This window comes from Drosophila elegans, unplaced genomic scaffold (genome assembly GCF_018152505.1).
Source record: "Drosophila elegans isolate 14027-0461.03 unplaced genomic scaffold, ASM1815250v1 contig_409, whole genome shotgun sequence".
Taxonomy (NCBI): Eukaryota; Metazoa; Arthropoda; class Insecta; order Diptera; family Drosophilidae; genus Drosophila; species Drosophila elegans.
In genome coordinates this window covers 58,789-83,074 of record NW_024545796.1, presented here as the reverse complement: position 1 = coordinate 83,074, position 24,286 = coordinate 58,789, and the positions used below count along the sequence as shown (strand labels likewise).

The window sequence follows — 24,286 nt, the reverse complement described above, 5'->3', positions numbered from 1 at the left end:
TGGGCCTGCGGAACAGTTTTAGGCTTGGAAGCCTCTTCTGCTACCATGTGTTGGTAACGCCTGTTGAGGGCCGCCTCACATTCGCTCCAAAGTGGAAGCGAAGTATAATCTAACTGTTCTTCCCATTTTCTTTTAGTTCCTGCATCGACCTTGCTCATTACCAGATGTATTAAAATGGCATTAGTAATGCGTCTATCATCCCCAATAGACAGCAATGAGTCATACAAGGCTGTGACCGTGTCGATGAGGGTTCTCAAGGCTGTAGCTGAAGGCTGGGAAATTTTTTGCAAATTTAAAAGTGTCGATATGTTGTCAAAAAAATAAGACAATCATTATCGTACACCCGCTTCAGGCTAGCAAGGGCTTTGGGATAATTTTCCGCAGTAACTTGGAAGGCCCTAACTGTTCCTAAAGCGTCTCCAGCTAAACACGAAATTAAATGATTGAATTTTTCAATATCGTGTAAAGTGTCATCTTTGTCAACGAAAGTTTCGAAAAGGCTTATAAAATTTTTAAATTCGGAGTGTTTTCCGCTAAAAGTTGGGAGAGCAACGCTCGGCAGACGGCATTGAGGCGGGCGATTTGCTGGCGGAGCGGATTTCTCGATATTATTTTGTTTGGACTTATTTAAAATTGAAATCATCAATGACTTTGTCATTACGGCCCTCTCTTCCAACTCTTCGCGGTATACGTCTTTTGTATCTTTCACTTCTATTTGGTTTTGCAAAAGTGAAGCATTTTCAATGTGCGTATTTAGAATCTCTAATCGACACTCAAGCTCAACCGGATTTATAGATAATTTAGCTTCTTTTAAGTGGCGATAAGTTCGGTTAATACTTTTCATGCAGACATCTCGTTGATGTTTAAGCTCTTCGATATCCTTAGTTGCCATTGCGTTTATTTGTATTTATTTGGTTGGTATCGAAGAGGTGTTAAATATTTATTTTTATTAAATTTTTTTTTTTTTTGTTAAATAATAAAATAAAAAATCAACGAGTACTATACCGATCGCACACGGTGTAAGGGAGCTAAGTGCCGAGAGAATTACAGCGAAAAATCTGAATAGGGTTTTTATATTTTTTATATAAACCCTGCGACAGTATATGCCGCACGCACGCACTGTAGGGGAGCTAACGCTCAAGCTCAAGCGTACCGAAAAAACGAACAAACATTTAGGCAGACCGAAAATTGCACTGCTGCAGCGATCGAGAACGAAAACGACAAAAGATAACTCGAAATAGCGGCAGCGGTGTCGGTGTGCGTGTGTATGTGTACGCGGCTAGCGGCTCTTCCTATGCAGATGCTAACGGAGAATGATACACTGACCGATAACTAAGGGCAACAAATATATAAGCCTGACGCCAAAATGCGCGCAAAATTATGAAAAGCGCGGAAAAATTGGAAAAGCACGGGAAAATTCTGAAAAGCGCGGGAAATGTTTGGACAAACTGCAGCGAAAGTTATTGCCGCTAATTTTCTGAGAGCTACAATTTTCACAAGTTGCACTTTTTTCCAGCTATTTTTATTTATACCCTAAATTGCTGCTCACTACGACGAAAGTTGGGGGAATTAAGTTCGCACTAATTGGGTCGACGACGAGTATTTTATTGTTTGTTCTTTGGCCAAAGCGATTCACATATAATTCGAAATATATTATGTTTATGTTGGTTGTTAGGACATGCAAATTTTTATTTCTTGGTTAGAATGCTCACTATCTACCGATTTTTACACGAATGCAAAAAATTGAAAGATGGGCCAAAACACAATTGACAAAACGCCACAGATTAACTTTCAACTTTTGGCACTCTATACCTGGATGGCCGACTTGATAATTGCAACTTCCTTTTTGTCTTCCATTTGGCGGCAGCAGCAAATTGAGCAATTAAAATTGCCGAAACGTCAGGCGCAACTTCAAGAACGGCAGAAAATTTCCAGCGACGAAATTATTGAATTTAATTTATATGAAAGTTTAATACTATTTTGTATTAACAACGCGAAAACTTTGTGAACGCAGTAGTTCTGGCGATTTTAATTTGCGTAAAATTGTGAAACTATGTCGAAAGCGCGACGAAAAGGAGTGGCTACGATGGTGTTCGATGGATCACTAACAATTATACTTCAATAATTTCTCTTAGAACCTAACTTATGCTACGGTGGCGAGAGACGGGGCGAATTCGCAAGAGCGAACAGACGAAAGCTTTATTGGCTCCCGCTCTCGCCCTACAACTAGAGATTTAAATACAAGCGCTGAGTGCGCAAACAATCATAATTTTTAATGTTTTCAAGAATATTTAGTTTTTGCAATAGCTGCAAGGGTATATGAACTTCGACTTGCCGAAATTGCTTCCATTCCTGTTTAACAGGCTTTTAATCCTGAACTGAAATTATCGAACTGAACCGTTGCTCTAAGAATTTTAAGACGTTGGATAACACTTTATTTCTTTATTTTTTAACGTGGCTCTCATATCATTGTAGAGCTTTTTTAATGATTTTGTTTTTTTAACTAAATCAACTGTGCCTTAAATTTTATCATGTGAATTGACTTGTTTATTGTGTCAAGAAACATTCTTAATTGCCTAACTGAGTTAATATCTAAAACTGGAAGCTCAAGAAGGCATTTGATTGTTCGGAATAAATGTTCCTTTCATACCGCTTGGTTGACAGTTCCCAAGCGCCCTCAAAAGTATCCCCACATTCCAACCATAAGTGAGAAACCACATTTTTAGTTTCTCCCTTAAGTTAGATCTTGAGGTAACTACATTTTAAGGAAGGACTTAGGTCCTCTCTTAAGTGCACTAAATAACTTATCAAACAGGTCCCATTCTTTGGAATCTCCAAAGAATGTGGGTACCTAAATTTTAGGTAGCGTTGTCAAATCATCCATGTTGAATTTTGGTAACTGCTACCTTTCTTGGCACAATTTCCACGAGTTTTTTCTTCATATTTTTAGTTACTGTCGAAATGTCAAACTCTTATTCGTTTAACTCTTCGTCATAATTCTTATCAGTGACATCAATCTGGTAGACTATTTTAAGCCCAACTACGTGTTCGCAATAAAATTATATTTTTCAATCCTGTCTTCAAAGGTCTCTTTTAAATACTTAATTTCTCGATTGTTTATCTTGTTTGCCGACTACTTTAGGAACCATTTTGGTGCAACTAGCTTTACTTAGTCGGTTTCCTCAGCTTTGATCAAAACGTATCTCTTATTGATGTTGGTGAAGCACAACATCATCTGCTCATATTACGATTTTCTGAAGTAGTCATGGTCGACTACTCCATTTTTACTAATGCCGAACTTATGCATTCGCCTCTTAAATCGTCAGCGGACAACATTTTTTTATATATATGTAGGAATCAGAAACAAGTCAGAAGAGCAAGATATGCGTTCTGATATGCGTGAACGTACCAGATCAGGAGAGAAAATTTCTAATAAAGTCACTCGATGCAGCAGGTAACATTCGAGCAATAAAAGGTAGCGTTGACTAGCAAACCAGTTTTGAAACTGTACAATCCTAGATTGGCTACGGAAATACACACGGATGCGTCGAAGTTTGGTTTTGGTGCAGTTCTTCTACAAAAGTATCCAGAGGAAGGACAGTTATACCCTGTTATGTACATGAGTAGAAAATCTGAGCCTTGTAAAGTCATAGGAGCGTTGACAAAATTGCGAATTTATTTTTGGGAACGAAGTTCAAAATCATCACGGATTGTAACGCATGACGATGAAAAAGAAAGAAGTTCAGTTGCGAGTGGTACAAAGATGAGACATGTAGACGCACTGAGTCGAGTAGCTTGTTTTGTGTTGTCTGACAGTATAATGCACTCGTCCTGTTTCTGTTACTGCTTTTACCGACTTTTAATCATGGGTTTACCGAGTGCACTTTCTATTGGTTTAATTGCTGGCACTAGGTCAAGTATTATTGTATTAGTTATTTCCGGTTTCTAGACATTTACGACCCTATTAAGCACACAAAAAAAAAACTATGTAGAACCAACGATTTAATTGCTAAAACCGTCTATGAAAATTGTTAATTTCCCATGAAAAGTTGTTACATTTCTATTAAATAGTGGGACCGCCAAAAAATTTAGTATTGACTTTAAAATGATTGCATAACCAGAGTAACAGCGACAGAGCATGTCAATAGTTTGTGAGCCTTATATTTAATTGCGTTCTTGAAATGGAGGTGTCTCTGAGAGGGTAGAGGCGGAGATTTATAGTTTTATAATTAATACTTAGTCAATTTGCTGATAATTAGTAAATTCTGTAAACTCCAATCTGAAAAAATACTTACATTTTTAATGTGGCCGGGGTTGAGTGCTGAGCAGCGTAACACTACTCTATGCTGGCAATTATGTAAGCCATGTCTAATTTAAAGACTTTTTCATGACCAGTCATTTTAAGCTTAGTCAATAAAAATATTGGCCACATATGTCCATGGGTTTTTACCAATCTTTTAAGAATAATTCTTTCAGTTAAATCTTATAAAAAAAGACAGAAAAGAACAGACCGCTTTGGGATTCGTTGCTCAGATTTCTAGCCAAGCGTCTTACCCTCTGACCCACGAGCTAACAAGTTGGGGCGATTGCAAGTTGTGTATTTAACACTCATTAAAATTGACAGCCGATGAAGTCGTCAAAACAAAAATAATTAATTTACGATATAACATTGTTACCTATTGGAGAAAAAATATATAAGAGAAAAATTAAAATGTTATTATTTATATTTATGTTTTCATGTTTCTATTAACTTGGAAATAAAACAAATAAAAATAGTAGGTATTGCACCAGCAAAATAAAGAAGAAAAATAATGTTTTTGTTAACAATTTTAATATTAGTTTTATTAAAGTTTGGATTATTGGACTGAAAACCAACAACAAATTACATAAAAAAATTAAATATAAAAGTAAAAATTTTACAAAGTTGGTTTTTTAACATTTGTTTGTGTGTATATAATTTGTAAAGAATCTTTGTTTGTGCGGCTTTCGCTACGGAAAGCCGAACGGATTTTTATTTGGTGTGGTGGGTCTTACTGAAATATACAAATTAACTTCTCTATGTTAAATTTTTTTAAAACATAAATTTTAATAATACTTTTTTGGGCTTGCTCTGGTGAAAAATCTGCAAAACCCTAACCCCATTTGGGTTACTTACTTGCACACATGCCCGTGTTTGTAATTCAATTTCGCGACATGAAAAGGTACTTTGACTCCACTCAAGCAGTACTCCGATAATTACCCTGTATAAGTATGACTATTATCTTTTTCAGTTTGCCAAGCAGGTCGTCTCTAACTTGCATCGCAAAAAGATTGGACACAAGCGCATGTTAGTCAGTTACACTCGCGATTCCTCCTTGACTGAGATCAAGACGCTTCGTTGCCAGGTCGCGGGGCTCCTAAAGGTAAACATGATTTCGTTTTCCCAACTTACTTTCTTATGAAGTTTACTTTTTAGGATGTCCCCTACTATGCACTCCCCATGTATAAGTTCAGAGAGCTCTTTCAGTCCCGCTTTAAAACCTCAATCAGTGTTCTGGACTTGTATAAAATGCAGGACATATGTACCATCAATTCAGACATCAACGAGGATAAGTTCATCAGTTTAAAGCCGGAACTAGTGAACACCCTCGAGAGCTCACCGTTAATGGAAGGTCTTCAACACAGCGTTCCCTACTGTAGTATTCATCTTAAGAGAGAGCAACACAAGGGATGGGCTGAGCAGGAAATCGAACCGTTGCCAAATGTCCACATGACCATTTCGGAGATTCAGAAACTGATATACCCGCTGCTGAGGGTGCATCCGGGAGACATTCCAGTGGCTACCCTACTTCACTGCATTAAAGGGCAACTTAAAGCTTCAATAGTGCCGAATGAAAGCGGTGTCAACTTGGAGCATTTGGTTTGCTGTGTCCAAGGAATTCAGATTCAGATGAATAACTTTGGTATTAAAATTCTAGGCTGGTTGGAGCTAAGCAAGGATATGCCCTTGCAAGCTACTGGCAGCTCAAATGCAAATAGCCTAAACGTCAGTGACCGTGCTAATTGTTCGGGAGGGAGCTACTTCAAAAATTCTGTTGCCGATCCGCTCTTTCAAATCTCCCGCGAGGTAATCGAGTTAGTTAAGATGTCGCCAAAATCTACTATGAAGTTTAATCGCTTTATTCCGGCCTATCACAATCACTTTGGAAAACAATGTAGAGTGGCAGACTATGGATATACAAAGCTAATCGAACTCTTTGAGGCATTGTCTTCTGTGGTGCAGATCATGGGAGACGGCGAAAATCGACAGATCACGCTGACGCATCGCACTCAAATACGTAGGTTCACCTCAGACCTATTGCGTGTTCTTCGCGCTTTCGGTAACAATTCTGTGCTGCTTTCTCAGTTGCCGGGAATTTTTTCCCAAGCCCTAAATCGGAGTTTCGACGTCACGGATTATGGAGTGTGCGACATTGCAGACATACTAGATGGCTTGGTGAACTCGAACATCGTCGTTCTAAGCAATGTACAGCACGGAAAAGATATTCTTATATCAATGCCAAAACGCAAACAGACTAGCAGTGAGTTGGAGAAAACAAGTGTGTTCGCCGGTGAAATGGTGGAGCTCTTAAAGAATTCCCTTCAGTACTCTGTTCAGTTTCAAAAGTTTGTAAGATCCTACCATTATCACTTCGCCTACCAATGTCGTCTCAGTGACTACGGCTTCCTTAAGTTGGCAGACCTTATGGATGCTATTCACGGCTTAGTCGAGATGGAGTTGACCAATGATGAAGACAAGAAAATAATACTCTCACCAAAAGTGGCTAGACGTGTGTTTGGTGAGCAATGTGAGGATCTTATACGTAGCGTTACTGGCAGTGCAACACACTGTATGAAGCTAGATCAGGTGTTAAAGCTTCACAAAAAGAAATATGGCTACCAGATTCAACCTAAGACTCTGGGAGTCTCGGATATGGTTACGGCAGTTAAGCTGTTGCCCTACGTTGAGTTAAAGCAGAAAGATCAGACAATTTGGCTTATCTGTCATAATAATGACGTACAGTTTCGCCTTCTTTGCTATAGAGCATGTAAGCATCTCGTTCAGCGGGACCTTTCGGCATCGGTTTTGTCACCAGCAACAAATTATGCCAATTTAGGAGCTCAATCTTCAATATTACCAAGAGCTTCTCAGAAGACTCAATTTGTAAGCGAATTCAATGCTAAGCACAAAATCCAGATCACCGAGCAGGCTCTTTCAGCCATGCGACATGCAATTGAGGTTAGCTATTGCATATTTATATCGGCCTTTAACCCAATGAATTATTTTTAATAGATTTATAATAGCGACGGCATACAGTATGTTCGCCTAACCGGATTCATGAAACTGTTAATTGCCATTGTGCGTATACTAGAACAGCGGCCAAGCATGTATCTATGCGACATCAAAAACGCTTTGGACAGTGACTTTGCTTCTATTTTTGAGTTTGGATTCCCCAATCTCTATTCAGTGATTGCAGCACATGAAGACCTCTTTACGGTGAACAATGGACCAACCCAGGAACGGAGCGATGTTTCTCTGAATCCTAACTGCGAGTGTGAGTATCACCAAATAACCTAGTTGATTTAAATAATCTTAATTTTGATTTTGTCTCTTCGAAAGTGCGTCATATTTCATTAATAAATCAACACTTGGGTGGCCTCGCAAAGATGTCCAATGTAAAGCATATAGCACAAGTCAGCTTCCGTACTCCCATAGACGAGCATGTCAACCTCCTACCAACTCAGTCCCCACAAAGTAGCCTATCAATGGCCAACGATTGTGCGAAGACCGTTGTCAATACGTGCAACTTTAAGTTTAATAACTTTCAATCTTATGACGATCTCTTTGCGACGGATAATTACATCATTTCACCGCTGGCCAATTCTTTTATTGACTCATCATTGCTCAATAGTTTCGGGTCAGCTCTTGAAAGTGGTAGTTTGTGTAAAAGTTTCTGCAACAAAGAGAACTCGATGAACTCATCGAGTCAATTATTAAACAGTTCATTAAACTCGTCTAACGAGCTAAATGCGAGTCTCGGAGCTGGAGATTTAGCTAATATAACCTCCAGCACAGCCATCTCATCGGATACTTTATATGATCACTCATCGTTCAAACTTTGTCATAGACGTAATGCATGCTTTAATAAGCTTTGTAAAAACATGCCGATTCATTTGGATAGTGACACTGATGAAACCAGCAATTTGGTCAGCGGACCGTCAATAGGATCTATTTATGAGCCTCTGAAAAATGAAACGCCAACAACAAAGGTAAGAATAAAAATAAATACGACACAAACTAAGTTGTTCTTAATTTCGTGGAGTCATACAATTTTTTTCAGCAACAGAAACTATCTTTTTGGAATGATCCCATTTGGAGCGCACGATCGGATCAGCCGAGGCACAATATTCTCAACATACGACTACCTGAGCTTAAAACAAATAATATGTTCCCTATATTGCTTTCACCCTATACCATTTCAAAAAACGAGAACTTAAAAAGGCAGCTGTTTAATTTTGAAAATCATGTTCGTAAAATTGCCTAATGCAGTATGTTCTTTCTTTATTTGTATTGATTTTGGCTAATGTTAATTCCATACACTACCGTATTCGAATAGCAAACTGAAAATAAGAGAGCGCCTTGGAATAATTTTCTAGATGATTACATTTGTTAAATTATACATTTTATATAATATCAGCCAAAATAAATCTGTTTATTTGTATTGTAAGCAAACTCTATTAATAATAGCATTACTTGAAGTAGAAACGTTAGTTGTCCTAGTCCTTAACATATTAATTGTTAGCCGGCTCGAGGTCAGGATGTTGAAAAAAAAACACAAAATTATTTTAATTTTGGTTATTTGTCAATATATTTCTGTTGCTCTTCGCAACCGTCTTCAGGACAACTATAAAATAATTACAACGATTTTAATATTTTTAACAAACAGAAAACAATTTACATTTGACATAAATTTAATTTACACGTCTGCGTCCGGTGACGTGGAGTTGTTAACTAATTTTTCATTCCCTAGTAAGTGTCTATATAAATGATCGCAATTGTCAGTGTCCATTTTGTAGTTCATCCGTATGTCTGTAGGTGTTTTTATGATATGTAGCATTTCTATGGTGAATCGTTTGGCATAGTGTTGTTCTTGTGATAAAATACTCGCCTCTTCGAAGTTCGGTGAGTGATTACTTTTGGCACAGTGGGACATGAGTGCTGTTTTTTGCGCGTTCGTATGATATCTAGCTTTGAAGTCCGATTTATGTGGTGCTAGTCTAGTTTTTAGTTTAGGTTTTGTTGTTCCTATATATATCATGTTGCATATTTCGTTGTTGTTGCCGTTGCACGGTATTTTATATATTACGTCTTTTGTGTCAATTTCATTAATTTTTTAATTAATTTTGTTCTGTTGTATATAGATTTTAGTGTGTGGTCCGGTTTATGTGCGATATTTATGTTTTCTTTGTCGTAGTATTCCGATTTCGCTACACGTTCGGATAATGCCGGGACGTATGTAATTGACATATATTTTTTGTTTTTATTGTTTTTAACGCTATTTTGTTTTTTTGTTTTGTGTTCCGATATTAATGTTTTTATTATGTGTTTTGGGAAATCATTGTCTGTCAACATTGATTTTATCTCCTGGGTCGTCTCTTCGTGGTAATCCGTGTCTGAAATTTTGAGCATTCTATGTATACAGCTTCTAGCTGTATTTATTATCATTTGTTTTGGGTGTTTGGAGTTGAAATTGATGATTCGTCCGGACGCAATTGGTTTCTTGTACCATTTTAATTTTAATCGGTTTCCACGTCTAATTATCACTGAGTCCAAATAAGGTAATTGGTCGTTTTCTTCTACTTCCATTGTAAATTTTATATTATTGGTGAAAGAGTTGAGCATGGTCAGTGTAGTTTTAATTTCATCCTCTTAAATGATTGCGAACAGGTCCATAAATATTGTTTGCGGTATTTTACTGTGTTTTTGTATTATTGTCCATTTGTTTTTAAATATATCCAGGGCTAAATCTGTCGGTATACTCGGAAATAATGAAATTACGTCAAATGAAATTAATCTTTCATCGTCGCCAATATATGTGTTGTTGATTTTGTCTTTGAATTCTTCAGAATTTTTTATTTTATATTTGGAGTCTATTGTTATGTTTTAAATATGTCAATTATGTATTTGCATAGTGGATAGAATGGTAATCGGATGGAGGGGCAGATTGGTCTTAGAGGGGTTCCTTCTTTATGAATTTTGGGTAGTCCATATATTCGTGGTGGTAATGCTGTGGTGATTGTCAACTTATTTCTTTCGATCCTTGAGATAAGTTCCATTTTTAATAGTTTATCCACTATTTCGTTATTTGTTGTTTGTAGTCTAGAGGTGGGGTCTTTCCTTAATGTCCTGTATGTGTTCATATCCTTTAATATGTCCTTCATTTTTTGGTTGTAGTCGTCTTTGTTCATAGCTACCGTCTTGTTACCTTTGTCTGAGGTCAATATTAAAATGTCGTCATTTTCTTTAAGAAATCTCCTTGTTTGTCCCACTGTGTCTAGTATTGAACGATCAAATGCACTTTCTTTGTTTGATGTTTTGTGGTCTTTGATAAGCAAAGAGAATTGTGTTCATCTTGTTTCTCTTTGTCAATAATAGTTTTGAGGATTTCCTCTCCGTCCGCAATGTATTTTAATTGGGAGCGCGAGCTTTGGACCAAAGTGATTTTATTGCTGGCGGGAATTCGGTGTCCGTTTTGCTTACAAACTAATCACCTGTTTTTTTGTTGTCTGTTAGAACTTTGCTCCGTTCCATCTGCAGTCTTTCTAGTTTCTTTATTTGTCTCATCTTGGTTGTTTTTGTTAGTTTTTTGGTAATGTTCTGCTCGCTCTCCATAAATGATAGTCCGATGATTAAAAATCTGCTGAGATGGTCCGATCGTAACCAGTAATACACCAATTGAAAGGTATCGCTTGAAGAATAAGGATTGCATGCAAAGACTTAAGGAATATTAAATGCTCGGTTGAAAAGTTATTAAAAAAAACTTTTTTTTTAATATAGTATGAAAATTAAAAATATTTCAATGTCTGTTTGTCAGTTTCAAGAGTAAGAATCGGGCAATAAACTGGGCATACACAAGCTTAACATCATCTGCAAAGATTAAAACAGTTGCGGATCTAATAATTTGTGGTAGATCATTTATCAACCAGGCAAATACTGTGTGGTTTACCGAGTCAAAATCTTTCGAAAAACCGGTATAGATAACATCAGTTTATTGTTTATTTAGAAAACTACGATTAGCTAGTTTGGTAAACTCAAGCAAATAATTTTGGATTAGCGCTATATAAGACTTATTTCCTTTTTTATAGAGCGGAACAATAAAGAATTCCTTCCTGAGAGATAGAAAATTAAACTGATTTATGGACATATGAAAAAGCGTTGTGAGGGGACGCGAAAGATAATTTGAGTAGTTTTTGATGACCACTTCAGATCCAGGTGAAACTGAAAGATAGTTAAAATCACTATTTGTATGGAAAATAGACGAAGTAGACTGGAAAAAGTCTGCAAAAAGATTAGAAATACCAATTTCATCCGAGGCAGCAACATTATTAAGAAATAGAGAGGGGGAAAGTATTGGGACTTACGTTTCGAAATAACAAAAGAGAAAAATAGCTTCGCATTACTTTTAAAGACAATTTTACAGCGTGCAGGGTAGTTTTTAAAACATTCAGAATTATGTTGATCCCAGTCGGATTTGACTACCGAACATTTAGGAAAGTCAGACTGTGAGCCGGTCTGTTTGCATCGTTTAAAGAGTCTAGATTTCGTATTCTTAAGCTAAGGATGTTTTCGAGTAAACTACGAAGAGCTATACGAAGTACTAACATATCGAATTAACTATAGAGATCTTTATAAAAATACGAAACAGCTTCAGTAATAGGAAGATTCATTAGACATGACCAATCTGTTAAAGACAAAGAATATTCCCCAATCTCTATTCAGTGATTGTAGCACACCTAGACCTTTTTTTGGCGAACAATGGACTAACCCAGGATCGAAGCGATGTTTTTCTGAATCTTAACTGTGAGTGTAAGTACCACCAAATACTGATTTTGTCTCTCCTTGAAAGTGCGTCAGATTTAATAAATAAATCAACACTTGGGTGGCCTTGCAAAGATATCAAATGTAAAGCACTTAGCACAAGGCAGCTTTCGTACTTCTATAGACGAGCATATCAACCTCCTACCTACCCATTTGGCTTTGGTTTTGGCACTAATTAGTTTTGAATATACTTTTGATTAAGTCCATTAAGAATTCTAGCTGTTTTCCGTTCCCCGTGGTTGCATTAAAGTATGGTAGTTAGGAACGATTTATTCTAAAAAATAACGTTTTGACATATCTATGTATTCTTGTTTTTCGGTATCGCTTTGCCATACATATCCTTCCTGAAGTTCGTTTACGTTATTTTCATTTACTAACTGATAATACTCTTGTTCTGAACTTGATGTGGCTTCTTCTGAATTTGCTGCGCGGTACTTTCCGTCTCTGGTTGAATATGGAACTGTCTTGGCATCTTGTTATTATTTGGGACATTAGCGTTGCTGAGAGGTCTTTTCCCTGCATAACCATTATTTGCTGGTATGTTCATATAAATTATATGAATCGATCGAACTGACTGATCGGCGTCCATATGTATCGGTTTCGGTTGTGGTCGTGGCGGAAATTTTGTTTGTCGGCCACCATCCGATATGGTTGTTGGGGTTTGGGTGGTAGCACGGGTGCCCTCTCAAAATACGGAGTTTTTGGTGTCTGGTTATTCAGAGCATTTTGGTTCTCTAGCAGACTACATAAACTACATAAACACGCTCTACGCGTGTTCTAAGTCATGTGGCTCTTTAATGGCCAGCAATTGTGCCAGTTTTCCATTAAGGCCTCTGAAAAAAGTGTAAATATTAGTGATACAATTTACTTATTGTCATTAGACAGATTGTAAATAAAATTAAATTTAAAAAAAAAAAAAAAAAAAAAAAATTGTTTTATCTGTATATTTCCTTTACTAGGCTACTGAGATTAATCACTCTCCGAACTTCGAAGAGGCGAGTATCTTATCACAAGAACAACACTATGCCAAACGATTCACCACAGAAATGCTACATATCATAAGAAAACCTACAGACGACATACGGATGAACTACACTGACAATTGCGCTCATTAATATAGACATTTACTAGGGAAAGAAAAATTAGTTAACAACTCCACGTCACCGGACGCAGACGTGTAAATTAAATGTATGTCAAATGTAAATTGTTTTCTGTTTGTTAAGAATATTAAAATCTTTTTGTATTATTTTATAGTTGTCCTGAAGACGGTTGCCGAAGAGCATCCGAAATATATTGACAAATAACCAAACTTAAAAAAATTTTGTTATTTTTTCAACATCCTGACCTCGAGCCGGCTAACAATTAATATACTTTGGAAAGTTCGATAAAAACCAACTAGGTTTAATTTAACTTTTTAATTTTAGTTATTCAGAAGTTTTTTTCTAAGAATTAGGGTGTAATTTTTTTATTATGGGGTGGATTTTTGTACCTATTGTGTGGCGATTTTTATTTTCACTATGTTTTGGGACTTTTTTACTTACTTAAATGTGTCTTCTACACTTCATATTTGGGTAAAACTTTTTTTACATCGTGCACGGTAGTTCTTAAGACATTCAGAATTATGTTGAAAGCAGTCGGATTTAACTACCGAATATTTAGCAAAGTCAGACGTAAGCTGGTCTGTTTAAATCGTTTAAAGAGTCTAGATTTCTTATTCACAAAAGAGAAAAATAGATTCGGATTAGTTTTAAGTTTTCGAGTAAACCACAGAGAGCTATACGAAGTAAAAACATTAGAAATGGGTACATGTTAATCGAATAAACTAAAGAGAACATTGTAACAATACGAAACAGCTTCAGTAATAGGAAGATTCATTAGACATGACCACTCTGTTAAAGACAAGAACACAATCTTAGCTGTGTTTTTTTTGGAGCTCTCACGGAATGAAAGAAGCCGTTTCAAGTAGGCTGAATGGTAGTATGGTTACCATCTTCAGGAAGAGATAAAGGAGATAAACGAGTCACAGCAGCATCCCAGTTGTCAGATACAAAGGTCAAGTCTAAAAATCGATCATTAGAAATCCAGTTCATCTGAATCAAAGAAAGCTCAATAAGTCCATCAATGAAATCATTTTGCGTTCTTGGAGTCATTCCTATAGAGTCATAACATTGGAAACAGGAGACTTTTGGAAGATTAAAATCAGCAAAAACAATACGGATATCGTAATCACTTGCCAGTGATGAAACATTACGTATTGCAGATAGGTGTAGTAGGTAAATAATAAACTCAGACCCTGGAGGTATATAGTAGCAGCTAACCAGTATAATATGGGAATAAGAGTTTAACAGAAATAAATTCAATATTTAGAAATAAATTCAATAGAATTAACCGCAATGAGAACACAACCACCGCGAAGTGACGGACGATCAACTCTATAAATAAAATAATTATTTGACAAAATTTCAGAGAATGGAATGACGTTTACAAAAGTAGCACTATCTTGAAATAGTTTTCGAAGTTGAAGCAGCGTTACGTGAGGAGGATTAAGTTGTTAAGTTACCTTTTTTTAAGTACTCGTGTACTTGAAGACAAAACTTTGCTAAATAGCCCCTCCGGAGCAAGTATTTTAAAGGAGCAGTAATTTCTTCAAATTTTTAAGTTAAATTTGGTGATGACGACCACATTAGGATCAGGAATGGAGAGTTTTGTGATAATATGATGTCACAGTTACTGACTCTAACAGTCTCGACACTCATATATTTTTTTTTGGGAGCAAATGCCGCAAATTTAACTGGTGCAGGAGATAAACCACTTGGTGGACGCCGAGAGAGAGCGACTAACTCATTTACCGCTGCACTAGTTGGTAAAGCCAGTGAAATGCCGGCAGAAGTAGACCCTTCATCAACCTAATTCTATTTTTATAATTGTTTGGGAGCCATTACATTTAATTTAAATATTTATCTTGTGCTTTGAGATGAACTTTCCTGTGGAAGAGACTCCACTGATCTCTGTTTGAAATCGAATTTTTTGTAATTTTAGAATCTGCGCAGATTCTTCTAAAATTGTTGTGCTTTGTGAACCACTATCAATTAAAGCTCTAAAATTTGAGGATTTTAGTTAAACGCGTGCTGTAGCAAGCAAACAAGCGTTGCTTACGTCATACAAGTGTTAATTTTTTTTTCTAGTTTTTGGTTTGTATTATAATTTATATGAAACGTGCTGTGATGCAAGAGAAACCAAACAGAACATTGGGAAAAAATTTTCCTTTTGTTTTCGTACCGATTGGTTGATAGTTCCCAAGCGGCCTCATAATTCTCCCGACATCCCAACAATAAGAGAAAAACAACATTTCTAGTTTCTCCCTTAGTAAAATCTTGAGGTAACTAAATTATAAGGAAGGACTTAGGTCCTCTCGTAAGTTCACTAAATAACTCATCAAACAGGTCCCATTCTTGGGAATCTCCAAAAATTAAATTTTAGGTAGCGTTGACAAATCATCCATTTTGAATTTTTGTAACTGCTACCTTTCTTGGCACAATTTCCACGAATTTTTTCTTCATATTTTACTGTCAAAATGCCAAACTCTAACTCGTTTAACTCTTCGTCATAATTCCTATCAGTGACATTAGTCTGGTAGACTTTTTTAAGCCAAACTATTTGCTCCCAATAAAATTATATTTTTTTAACATAACCCTCTTTTAAGTCTTCAAATGTCTCTTTTAAATATTTAATTTCTCGATTGCTCTATCTAGTTTTCTGACTACCTTAGGAACCATTTTGGTGCAACTAGTTTCACTAAGTCGGTTTCCTCAGCATTGATCAAACCTTATCTATACTCTTCTTGATGTTGGTGAAGCACAACATCATCTGCTCATAATGCGATTTCATGAAGTGGTCATGATCGATTACTCCAATTTTACTAATGTCGAACTTATGCATTCGCCTCTTAAATCGTCAGCGGACAACATTTATTTATATATATTTATTTTTCATACAACTTATAAAATGTAATTTAAAATTTAACTTAGCTGCTGCTCTCGTAGTCGTCTAAGATGATTGTAGCTGAAGACGACGTTGGTCTGTTTGCTGTTGCTGCAGTAGTTATGGTCCCGTTGGCACATTGTTGCCGCTCTTGTAGATGTTGTTGTACTTTATTGCTTTTTGTGTGGTCCTGTTGTTGCCGAAGATGATGATTCTTGATGATTTTCCTATTTTGATGATTTTGATTGCTATTGAGTTTTTTTTTGTTCTGTTATTTAAAATTTTACAATTTTTATTTTGGCTCTTTTCATTGAGTTTTAACGAGTTGGGAGTTTGTTTTTAATTTCAATTTATGGAATTATTTTATCACTATTTAATTTGGTTTGCAAGAGTTGGGTTTATTTATTTTTTTATTTTTCAACTTTCAATAACTCTTTCGTTGTTTTAGCCTTGAATACGCTAATATTTTCGATGTCAAAATTTATTTTTATTTTAAACTTGTCGATTTTTTGACCACAGCTTCACAAAAAATGTTGTACTATTTTTTGACTTGAAAAACAGAAAATATTGTTTTTATCCTTTTGCTTTTTTTAAAGTTTCAATTATTTTTTCTTCGTAATCAGTCTCTGATCAGATTTCGTTGCGAGCAGACGCATTTTTCATTTCGTTATGATTCCATCAACTTCGCGGTTTTGGGGCGGTTCGATGTTCATCGTTTTGTCATCGCACTTTCCACACTTCTTGTGTTAATTCGCCTGAAGAGGCAATAAAATTGCTAACCATTATGCCGAATCTGTTATGGCAATGTGATAGCTGCGTAGTATGCAATGATTCGCACTCAAAAACAGACGAAATCATTGAAGAACTTCCTTAACTTAAAAGCCTATACTTGCACTTAAATAATGTTAACACCAACAAGCGGAAGAAGGAAAAAGTTGCCAATAAACCTCCGGCTACATCTACTTCCCATCATACCAATCCCGTTGTGTCAGACAATAACCCTCCCACAGAGGGCTTTATGGTTGTCTCCAAGAAAAATAAAAAGAATCGTAACAACAAGAAGCATATTATTGGTTCGGCGCTCGCTTGTGATCAACTTGCAGTACTGCATTCGCTGTAAGCACAAAGCCAGATGAGCTGTGCAAGTTTGTTTCAGACAAGTTAAAAGTAAATTCTGACAGCATATCATGCCATTCATTAACAAAAAAAGAGTCAGATCTTAGTACACTGAAGTTCATTAACTTTAAGCTTGGAGTCCCGGAGCAGTATTATCAGACTGTCTTCAGCGGTGACTTCTCGCCCCAATCAGTTAAGGTGAGCCGATTCATCCACAGGGAGAGAGAGCACTTGGAGTCTACCGTGGTGGACACATTGGTTGGAGATCCATTGCGTACTGGCTCTGACGTCATTAGCGGTGCACTTTCGTGCATCATTTATAACTGCAGTTCTCAACTTCATCACCAACAACAAATGCATAAGCTGGTGCTTAGGCCGCTCGCCCTCTACATCATTCTTTCGAAACAAGACGCGCAGCCGCATCTGTTTTCGCAACAACAACAATAAGGCGCTCTCTTCGGAGTTTCGCTCTCTCACCATCATGAAGCTTCATACACTCCGTCGCTCTTGACCCCTTTTTTTTTATGATGTACCCAGTGCATATGATAGTAGCGCGTACCTCATATTGGCGCTCTATCCATCTCCTTTTGCCTCGCTGCAACTCGTGGATGGCTGAGCGATTGCGTTGAACTATCACACTCTTCGCACCTATATTTGCAACAACAACGTAATCCAATGACTTTGCCCTTTTCTTTATGCAGCTCCTTACTTGAAAAGGGTCCGCTTCTATACAGCGCTCTCTTCCGAGTTGGGCTCCCTTCACTGCATCGGCACTTCGGCCGACGTTTGGATGGCTTACCGGTGTTTTTGGAGTTCCGCTCATGGTTGCCAAAGGGGAATTGTAAAATATTACTTTTTTACGGACGCTTGCTCTCTCCACAAGTTTCTCTTCTGTTGCCTATTTTCGATGGTGAGCTTTCTGAATTGCGCTCCCAAGGCACTCACCGACTCTGGAAGTATCAGCAAGTAGGTCTTCTACGATTGTGCGAATGGATTGCAACTATAACCTTCGTAATGATAATCTCCCAACACCAATTCGTATCCGGACTGGAATATTGCGGACGGCTCTGAATGGTTTTTTTGGACTTGCGAGGCAAAGGCTGCCTGTGGATTTCACGATACCAGTTCATGACTTCCGTTATGAAGCTATGGCAACGATTTCAGAGAATTCATCAGACAAAAGAATTGGAAGTAATTGCCTTAAAATTTATTTTCAAAACATATCTGGAATGAGAACCAAAACTCAGTCCGTCTTCATGAGCACTTCCAACAGCGATTATGACATAAAATTATTGGTTGAAACCTGGCTGAACCCCAACTTCAACTCCAATGAGTTCTTCGATACTAACTTATTCCATGTTTTTCACAAAGATAGAGACTTCAGCAGAATGAAGTGCGAGAGAGGTGGAGGCGTTATCGTAGCTGTCCGCCGTACCTTCAAACGAGGACTCTCTTCTGGACCAGTTGGCTGTTGAGGTATCTGGATTGTCTGGAAAGACTGTAATAGTTGCTTCTAATATTCCCCCTGGAAGTGACTTTACGCTTTATCAGTCGTATATGAATAACATTGCCAGCTTACATGCCAGCATAGATGACTGTTGGTCTCGTTGTAACAGGAGATTTTAATTTGGGATCTGTTGTATGGTCATGTGATCCGCAATCCCATGCTATGGTGCCCGGCAATGTACACCAGCCACCTGTAATTATTGTCATCAATGTTTGTTATAGTATGGACCTCACCCAGATAAATTATATTTTTAATGATTTGCATAAGCTACTAGATTTAATATTCATCAATTCTATTGTTCATTCCTCGGTAAGCCTTGTTGAATTTAGTATTTCTAGTTGTGATGTTCATCATAAGCCCTTATGCTTTAATATTGAATTTTATAATTTCTAACCAGTTATTAACTTTATTCCTATGTATAATTTTGATCATGCCAGCTTGGTTGCCGTAAGTGATTGCCTCACGTCTATGGATTGGGTTTCCTTGCTATCAAATGCTTGCATTGAGACCAACTATAATAACTTTCTTAACGCTTCAAAAAATATTCTTGACAGCACTTGTTCAACCAAGGTACGGGGTTCCTATAGGCTTCTTTGGTATACCAAATGTCTCCAGAAATATAAAAATCTAAGAAATAAGTTCTACAAACGGTTCATTAGATGCGGTAATCCTTTGGATCGTGATAGATATAGACAACATAAGCGGGAATTTGAGTTTCTTAATAAATTTCTATATAATCAATACATTTCAGACATTGAAAATAGCTTAAATTCAAATCCAAATGTGATCTGGCGTTTTATTAATTCAAAGAAATCTTATTCTTCTATACCATCAACTGTGTCATATAACAATACTACCGCTAATTATGGGACAAATATTGCAAACTTATTTGCTTCCTTTTTTTCGGTCAATTTTGAGCCTGCTTGTGATTGGAATGACCAGCAAATTCTAAATATTATTCCAGAAATTTGTAATATTGGTTCCCTTGAAATAAATGATGAGGACATTTGCGAAGCTATTTCGCAATTTGACGACTCCATTAAGCCGGGCATTGATGGTGTTTCTTCATTTTTTCTTAAAAAATGTTATCACTCCTTAAGATGATCTTCTCGTCTTCGCTATCTCAGGGTAAATTTATTTCTAGATGGAAAATTGCAAAAATTCTACCGGTTCATAAAGGCGGAAGCAAGTCTGAGTTTTTTAATCACAGGCCTATTGCTAAAATAAGCAATATTGCTAAGCTATTTGAGAGAATTGTAGTTAAAAAATTATCCTTCCTGATACGTACTTATATTGACCCTAATCAGCACGGGTTCATGCCCGGTCGTTCTACGACCTCGAATTTAGCTATTTTCGCGAAACATTGCATACAAGCTTTTGAGTTACATTCGCAAGTAGACACAGTTTATACTGATTTCGCCAAGGCATTTGACAAGGTTTCTCACTCTGCCTTGCAAGCAAAACTTTTTAAGCTTGGTATTCTCGGTTCTTTTCTAAATTGGATCTCTTCTTATTTGGCAAACCGATCCTATCATGTTGAAGTCAGCGGGTTTTGTCTCTTACTTCTATGAAGCAACCTTTGGTCTTCCTCAAGGCAGTTCTCTTGGTCCTTAGCTTTTCATTATTTTTTAATTATGCCGAAGGCATATGCAATGTTCGGATTTGTCAAAAGAAACACTACACTTTTTAAGGACCCATACTCACGACTGACACTGTTCTCAGCATTTGTGCTTTCAAGAGTGGAATATGCTTCCTTTATATGGAACCCTTCAGGTGTTGTTCATATTAATAGAATTGAGAGGCTGCAGAAAAAATTCCTAAAATTTGCACTTCAGCCGATAAACTTTTCGGAACCTTTGCCAGATTACTCTAGCTAGCTAGCTGCGAGGACCAACTATGCGCGGAATGAGCCAATCTTAAGAACTTTAAAACTTTTTAACTCTTTGCCACTAAATATTCGATTGGATCCAAGAAGGGTGTGCTTAGGCAATTACTTAGGGAATATTTTTTACTTAATATTAAGTTTTAAAGTTAAGTTAGCTGATAGCCAGTTAAGGATTTATCCATTGGCGTATAAATTAATAAATAAATTAATGCTTTAGGTGCTGTACTTAGCTCTGAGTCTCTGCAGAATTGTCGAAGGACCAAAATGTTAGGGATGCCAAGTAAATGTAGCAAGCTTCTTCATTGAGTTCTGAATATTTTTAATATTTTTTCAAATATTATTTCCAAGATTCTTATTCTAGACTTATTTATGGCCTACGCAGAGACCGCATATGTTTGCCTGAGCGGGAGAGTTGTCTCCTGTCCCCACCACAGGGGCCCTTGGTGCATTGTTGGAGACACATCTTAAGCGATAACATTTGATAACTCGAGTGCCCTGCACTTAAAGAGCACAAGTGCTAAGAACTAACCCCTTGCATTTATTGTGTAACAGATCTCTAGATCGATTAACATGAAATCATAAAATCGTATTCTTTATGTTAATTCGTGTTCTTCTGAACAGGCACCCGCAGAGAACGCTAAAGACAAAAAAGAGAAGCACCGCGTCAACTCCTATCTGAAGGGCGGCATTCTGCGTTACTCCAAGGCCTATATGTACAAGCGTATTGCCTGAAGGACAAGAAGAGAAGTTGAAGGTACCCATCAATAAGGTGAAGAAGATCGGAGGCCCCAAGAACTGAGGCGATGCGCTCGTCTTCCTAAACAAATCGAATGCCACTTACCCGACCAAGACTTTCGTAAAGAAGCACCCCTCCAAGGCCGACTTCAGCGAGCACAAGTGTAACACGCGCCGCATCCTGACGCCCGGAATTGTGTTGATCCTGCTGGCTGGTCGCCACCAGGGCAAGCGCGACGTCCTGCTCAAGGGCTTGGCCTCCGGACTGTTTCTGGTCATTTGACCCTACGCTCTCAACTCGTGCCCATTGCGACACGTTTCCCTGCGATATGTGATCGGCGCTTTTTCGAAGGGTGATTTGTGCCAATAAAAAAATAGGTTCCCATCGTTCCTACGAAATTTGAGTTTTCAGATTGAAGGAGCGCCAAATTAGCACAAAATTATGCGCTACTCCTTTTACTCCCAGATTCCCGCATTTTCGAAATAAAAAAAAATGTTCCTGTTGAGTACGAATGTCGTGATTTCAGATTTCAGGAGCAGCAAATCAACACAAAATAATGCGCTAACTTTTATTCTGCTAATAGCACCAGGAACAGTTATAAAGTATGGAGGTAGACCGGAGTCGAGCTAAACCCCGAATTTTCGAAGATTTATAAAAGGCTTTCTAGTCAAGCACCGAATGGGCGGTTTTAGGACGTTTGGAATACAAAACAGGCATAAAGTCAAACGTTATTTATCCTCTTCTTGATGTTGGTGAAGCACAACATCATCTGCTCATTTCCTGAAGTAGTCATGATCGAGTACTCCATTTTTACTAATGTCGAACTTATGCATTCGCCTCTTAAATCGTCAGCGGACAACATTTATTTATATTGTGACGACCCACCGTCACAAATATATAAAATTAAACTTTCACATTAAGGCTTAAAAAGAACATTCCAAATACTGGCGTTTTATTATTCAAACGCGCCCCCAAAGCCAACAGCACCCGGTCACATTTACTCGACGAAGTTATCGATTGCCGATAATCATCGCTCAATAAACCCGATTACCCAAAGCGGGATTATCATCATCGTCCGATCTGGTCACATTAAGCAGCGCCTATATAAGCGGAGACACAGCCCCAAACCAGTCCGACGATTCTCGAGGAAACAACAACTAGGAGGAATACCCGGGTAAGTGTTCTGGTAGTTAGTCTTGGTAGTGGTGGTGGATCCGTAAGAGTTCGGTTTGAATTCGGCTCTACGACCTAGTGAGGATCACCGACGCCCGTTGTGGTTAAGGTATACGCACCGAGGCCCGGTCCTGATCGGTGAGCACAGCACGGTTTTCGTAACCTCGGCCCATCTCAGTGAGTTCCTACCAGAAGTCACGTTTCCTGCTTCCGACCCGGAAACGATACGGAATAGAACGGCAGATCGAAACTAACGATGCCCGGCAGTTCGAAACTTACGATGCCCTACATTCCCACATCCCACTAGAAATCCAAGTAGTTCGTTCCTCTGAAACGACCCAGAACACTACGAACCCGACGTACTCGAACGACGAGACACGACGACGCCAAGCAGTGCAGAATCGGCCCTTCCGTAGCGCCGACACAAAGCAGTGCACCCAATCCACAGCGCATCATAAACATCGAGCAGTGCACCATCCTTAGCGCATAGTCGACACCAAGCAGTGCATAATCGGCCCTCCCGAAGCGCCAACACCAAGCAGCGCACCCAGCTACCGCACAACGTCGACAACAAGCAATGCACTCAGCCATCACACATCGGCAACACCAAGCAGTTCCTCGAACCATTGCGCAGTGTCAGTGCCCTTCCGAAGCGCCGATCCCGCACACAAAGCAGTGCGATAGTCAATAAATTTAATAAATATACTCTGTAGCGTTCGATTTGTGGTCTTCTTTGGGGAAATTTCTGTCTCGAACCCACGGCGAGCTATACCGCCTCCCAAAACAGTGTCGTTACAGTGGCGCCCCAGCAAATTGACAACAAAAAGACAGTATCCTCAAATAGAAACACCAAAGATCGTTTACCCTCTTCCTCAGCACAACACAAACTAATACAATGGCAGACAAGTTAACTCGAGGATGGATAAGCAATGCCAATAAAGCCCAACTTGAAGCCTATCTAATAGAATTCGATGTCAAAGAAACACTGTACGAGGACAGGCGAAGACAAATTGCATATTTTATAAAGGACGGCAACCACGGCGAGGAAACTATCAAACGCCTTTTAGAACTGGCTCAGAAACACTCAAGAAGCCCATCACCAGCACCTAACGGAACAGGAAACCAACCGAATGGCATTAGTGGGACAACCGACACAGAGGAACGCATCGAGGAAAAACATAAATACCTGCAAGTGCCGAACCCGACGGAGTTTGTCGAAGGAAAACCTGGACCTAAGCCCACAAGGACAGAAGGAAATAAAGTGGCCACGGCGAGCTATACCGCCTCCCAAAACCGGGTCGTTACAGTGGCCACGATGGTAGTAATACGAAGATGGGGAGAAGAATACGACGGAACTGGAAACCCGGAAGCGTTCATTAGTAGAAGAGAGGAATTAGCAGAGGCATACGGCATAGATCTAGATCATGCAGCAGGAGCAATGGTAATACTTCTCAGAGGCTGCGCCTTGGATTGGTGGCACACTCACCCAAACCCGATGCCGTCATGGAGCACCTTCAGGAAAGAATTCATAGAGTAGAACAGGCCAGCGGATCATGAGGAGAATCACACATAGACACCAGGGCGAGAACGAGCCAGCGAAGAGTATGTGCTAGAATTTAGGAAAATCATGCGATTCACTACGCTTACAGAAGAAAAAAAACTGGAGTGGGTGTACCGAAACAGTCGTGTGGAGTTCAAGCGATATGCTAAACGTGGAGAATGCCAAATCCTAGCGGAATACCTCCGACTACCCGAGGAATTCGAGGCACT

At 38.3% G+C, this 24,286-nt stretch overlaps 1 protein-coding gene and 1 pseudogene across 4 annotated transcripts in view; both read left to right on the top strand.

Moving 5' to 3' along the window:
• LOC108136152 (meiosis regulator and mRNA stability factor 1) overlaps nt 1-8,710 on the top strand; it is a 66,576-nt gene extending 57,866 nt beyond the window's left edge. For 2 of the 4 annotated variants that reach the window (XM_041708899.1, XM_041708902.1), the window contains exons 2-6: nt 5,271-5,402; nt 5,456-7,258; nt 7,313-7,574; nt 7,640-8,289; nt 8,361-8,710. In XM_041708899.1, the coding sequence (XP_041564833.1) occupies nt 5,271-5,402; nt 5,456-7,258; nt 7,313-7,574; nt 7,640-8,289; nt 8,361-8,564 (3,051 nt within the window). In that variant the 3' untranslated portion in view covers nt 8,565-8,710. The remainder of the gene's footprint in view (nt 1-5,270; nt 5,403-5,455; nt 7,259-7,312; nt 7,575-7,639; nt 8,290-8,360) is intronic. The other 2 variants (XM_041708901.1, XM_041708900.1) reach the window with 2 other exon arrangements.
• A 10,426-nt stretch (nt 8,711-19,136) lies between these two features.
• On the top strand, nt 19,137-21,712 carry LOC108139296 (annotated as a pseudogene).
• The last annotated feature ends 2,574 nt before the right edge of the window (nt 21,713-24,286 follow it).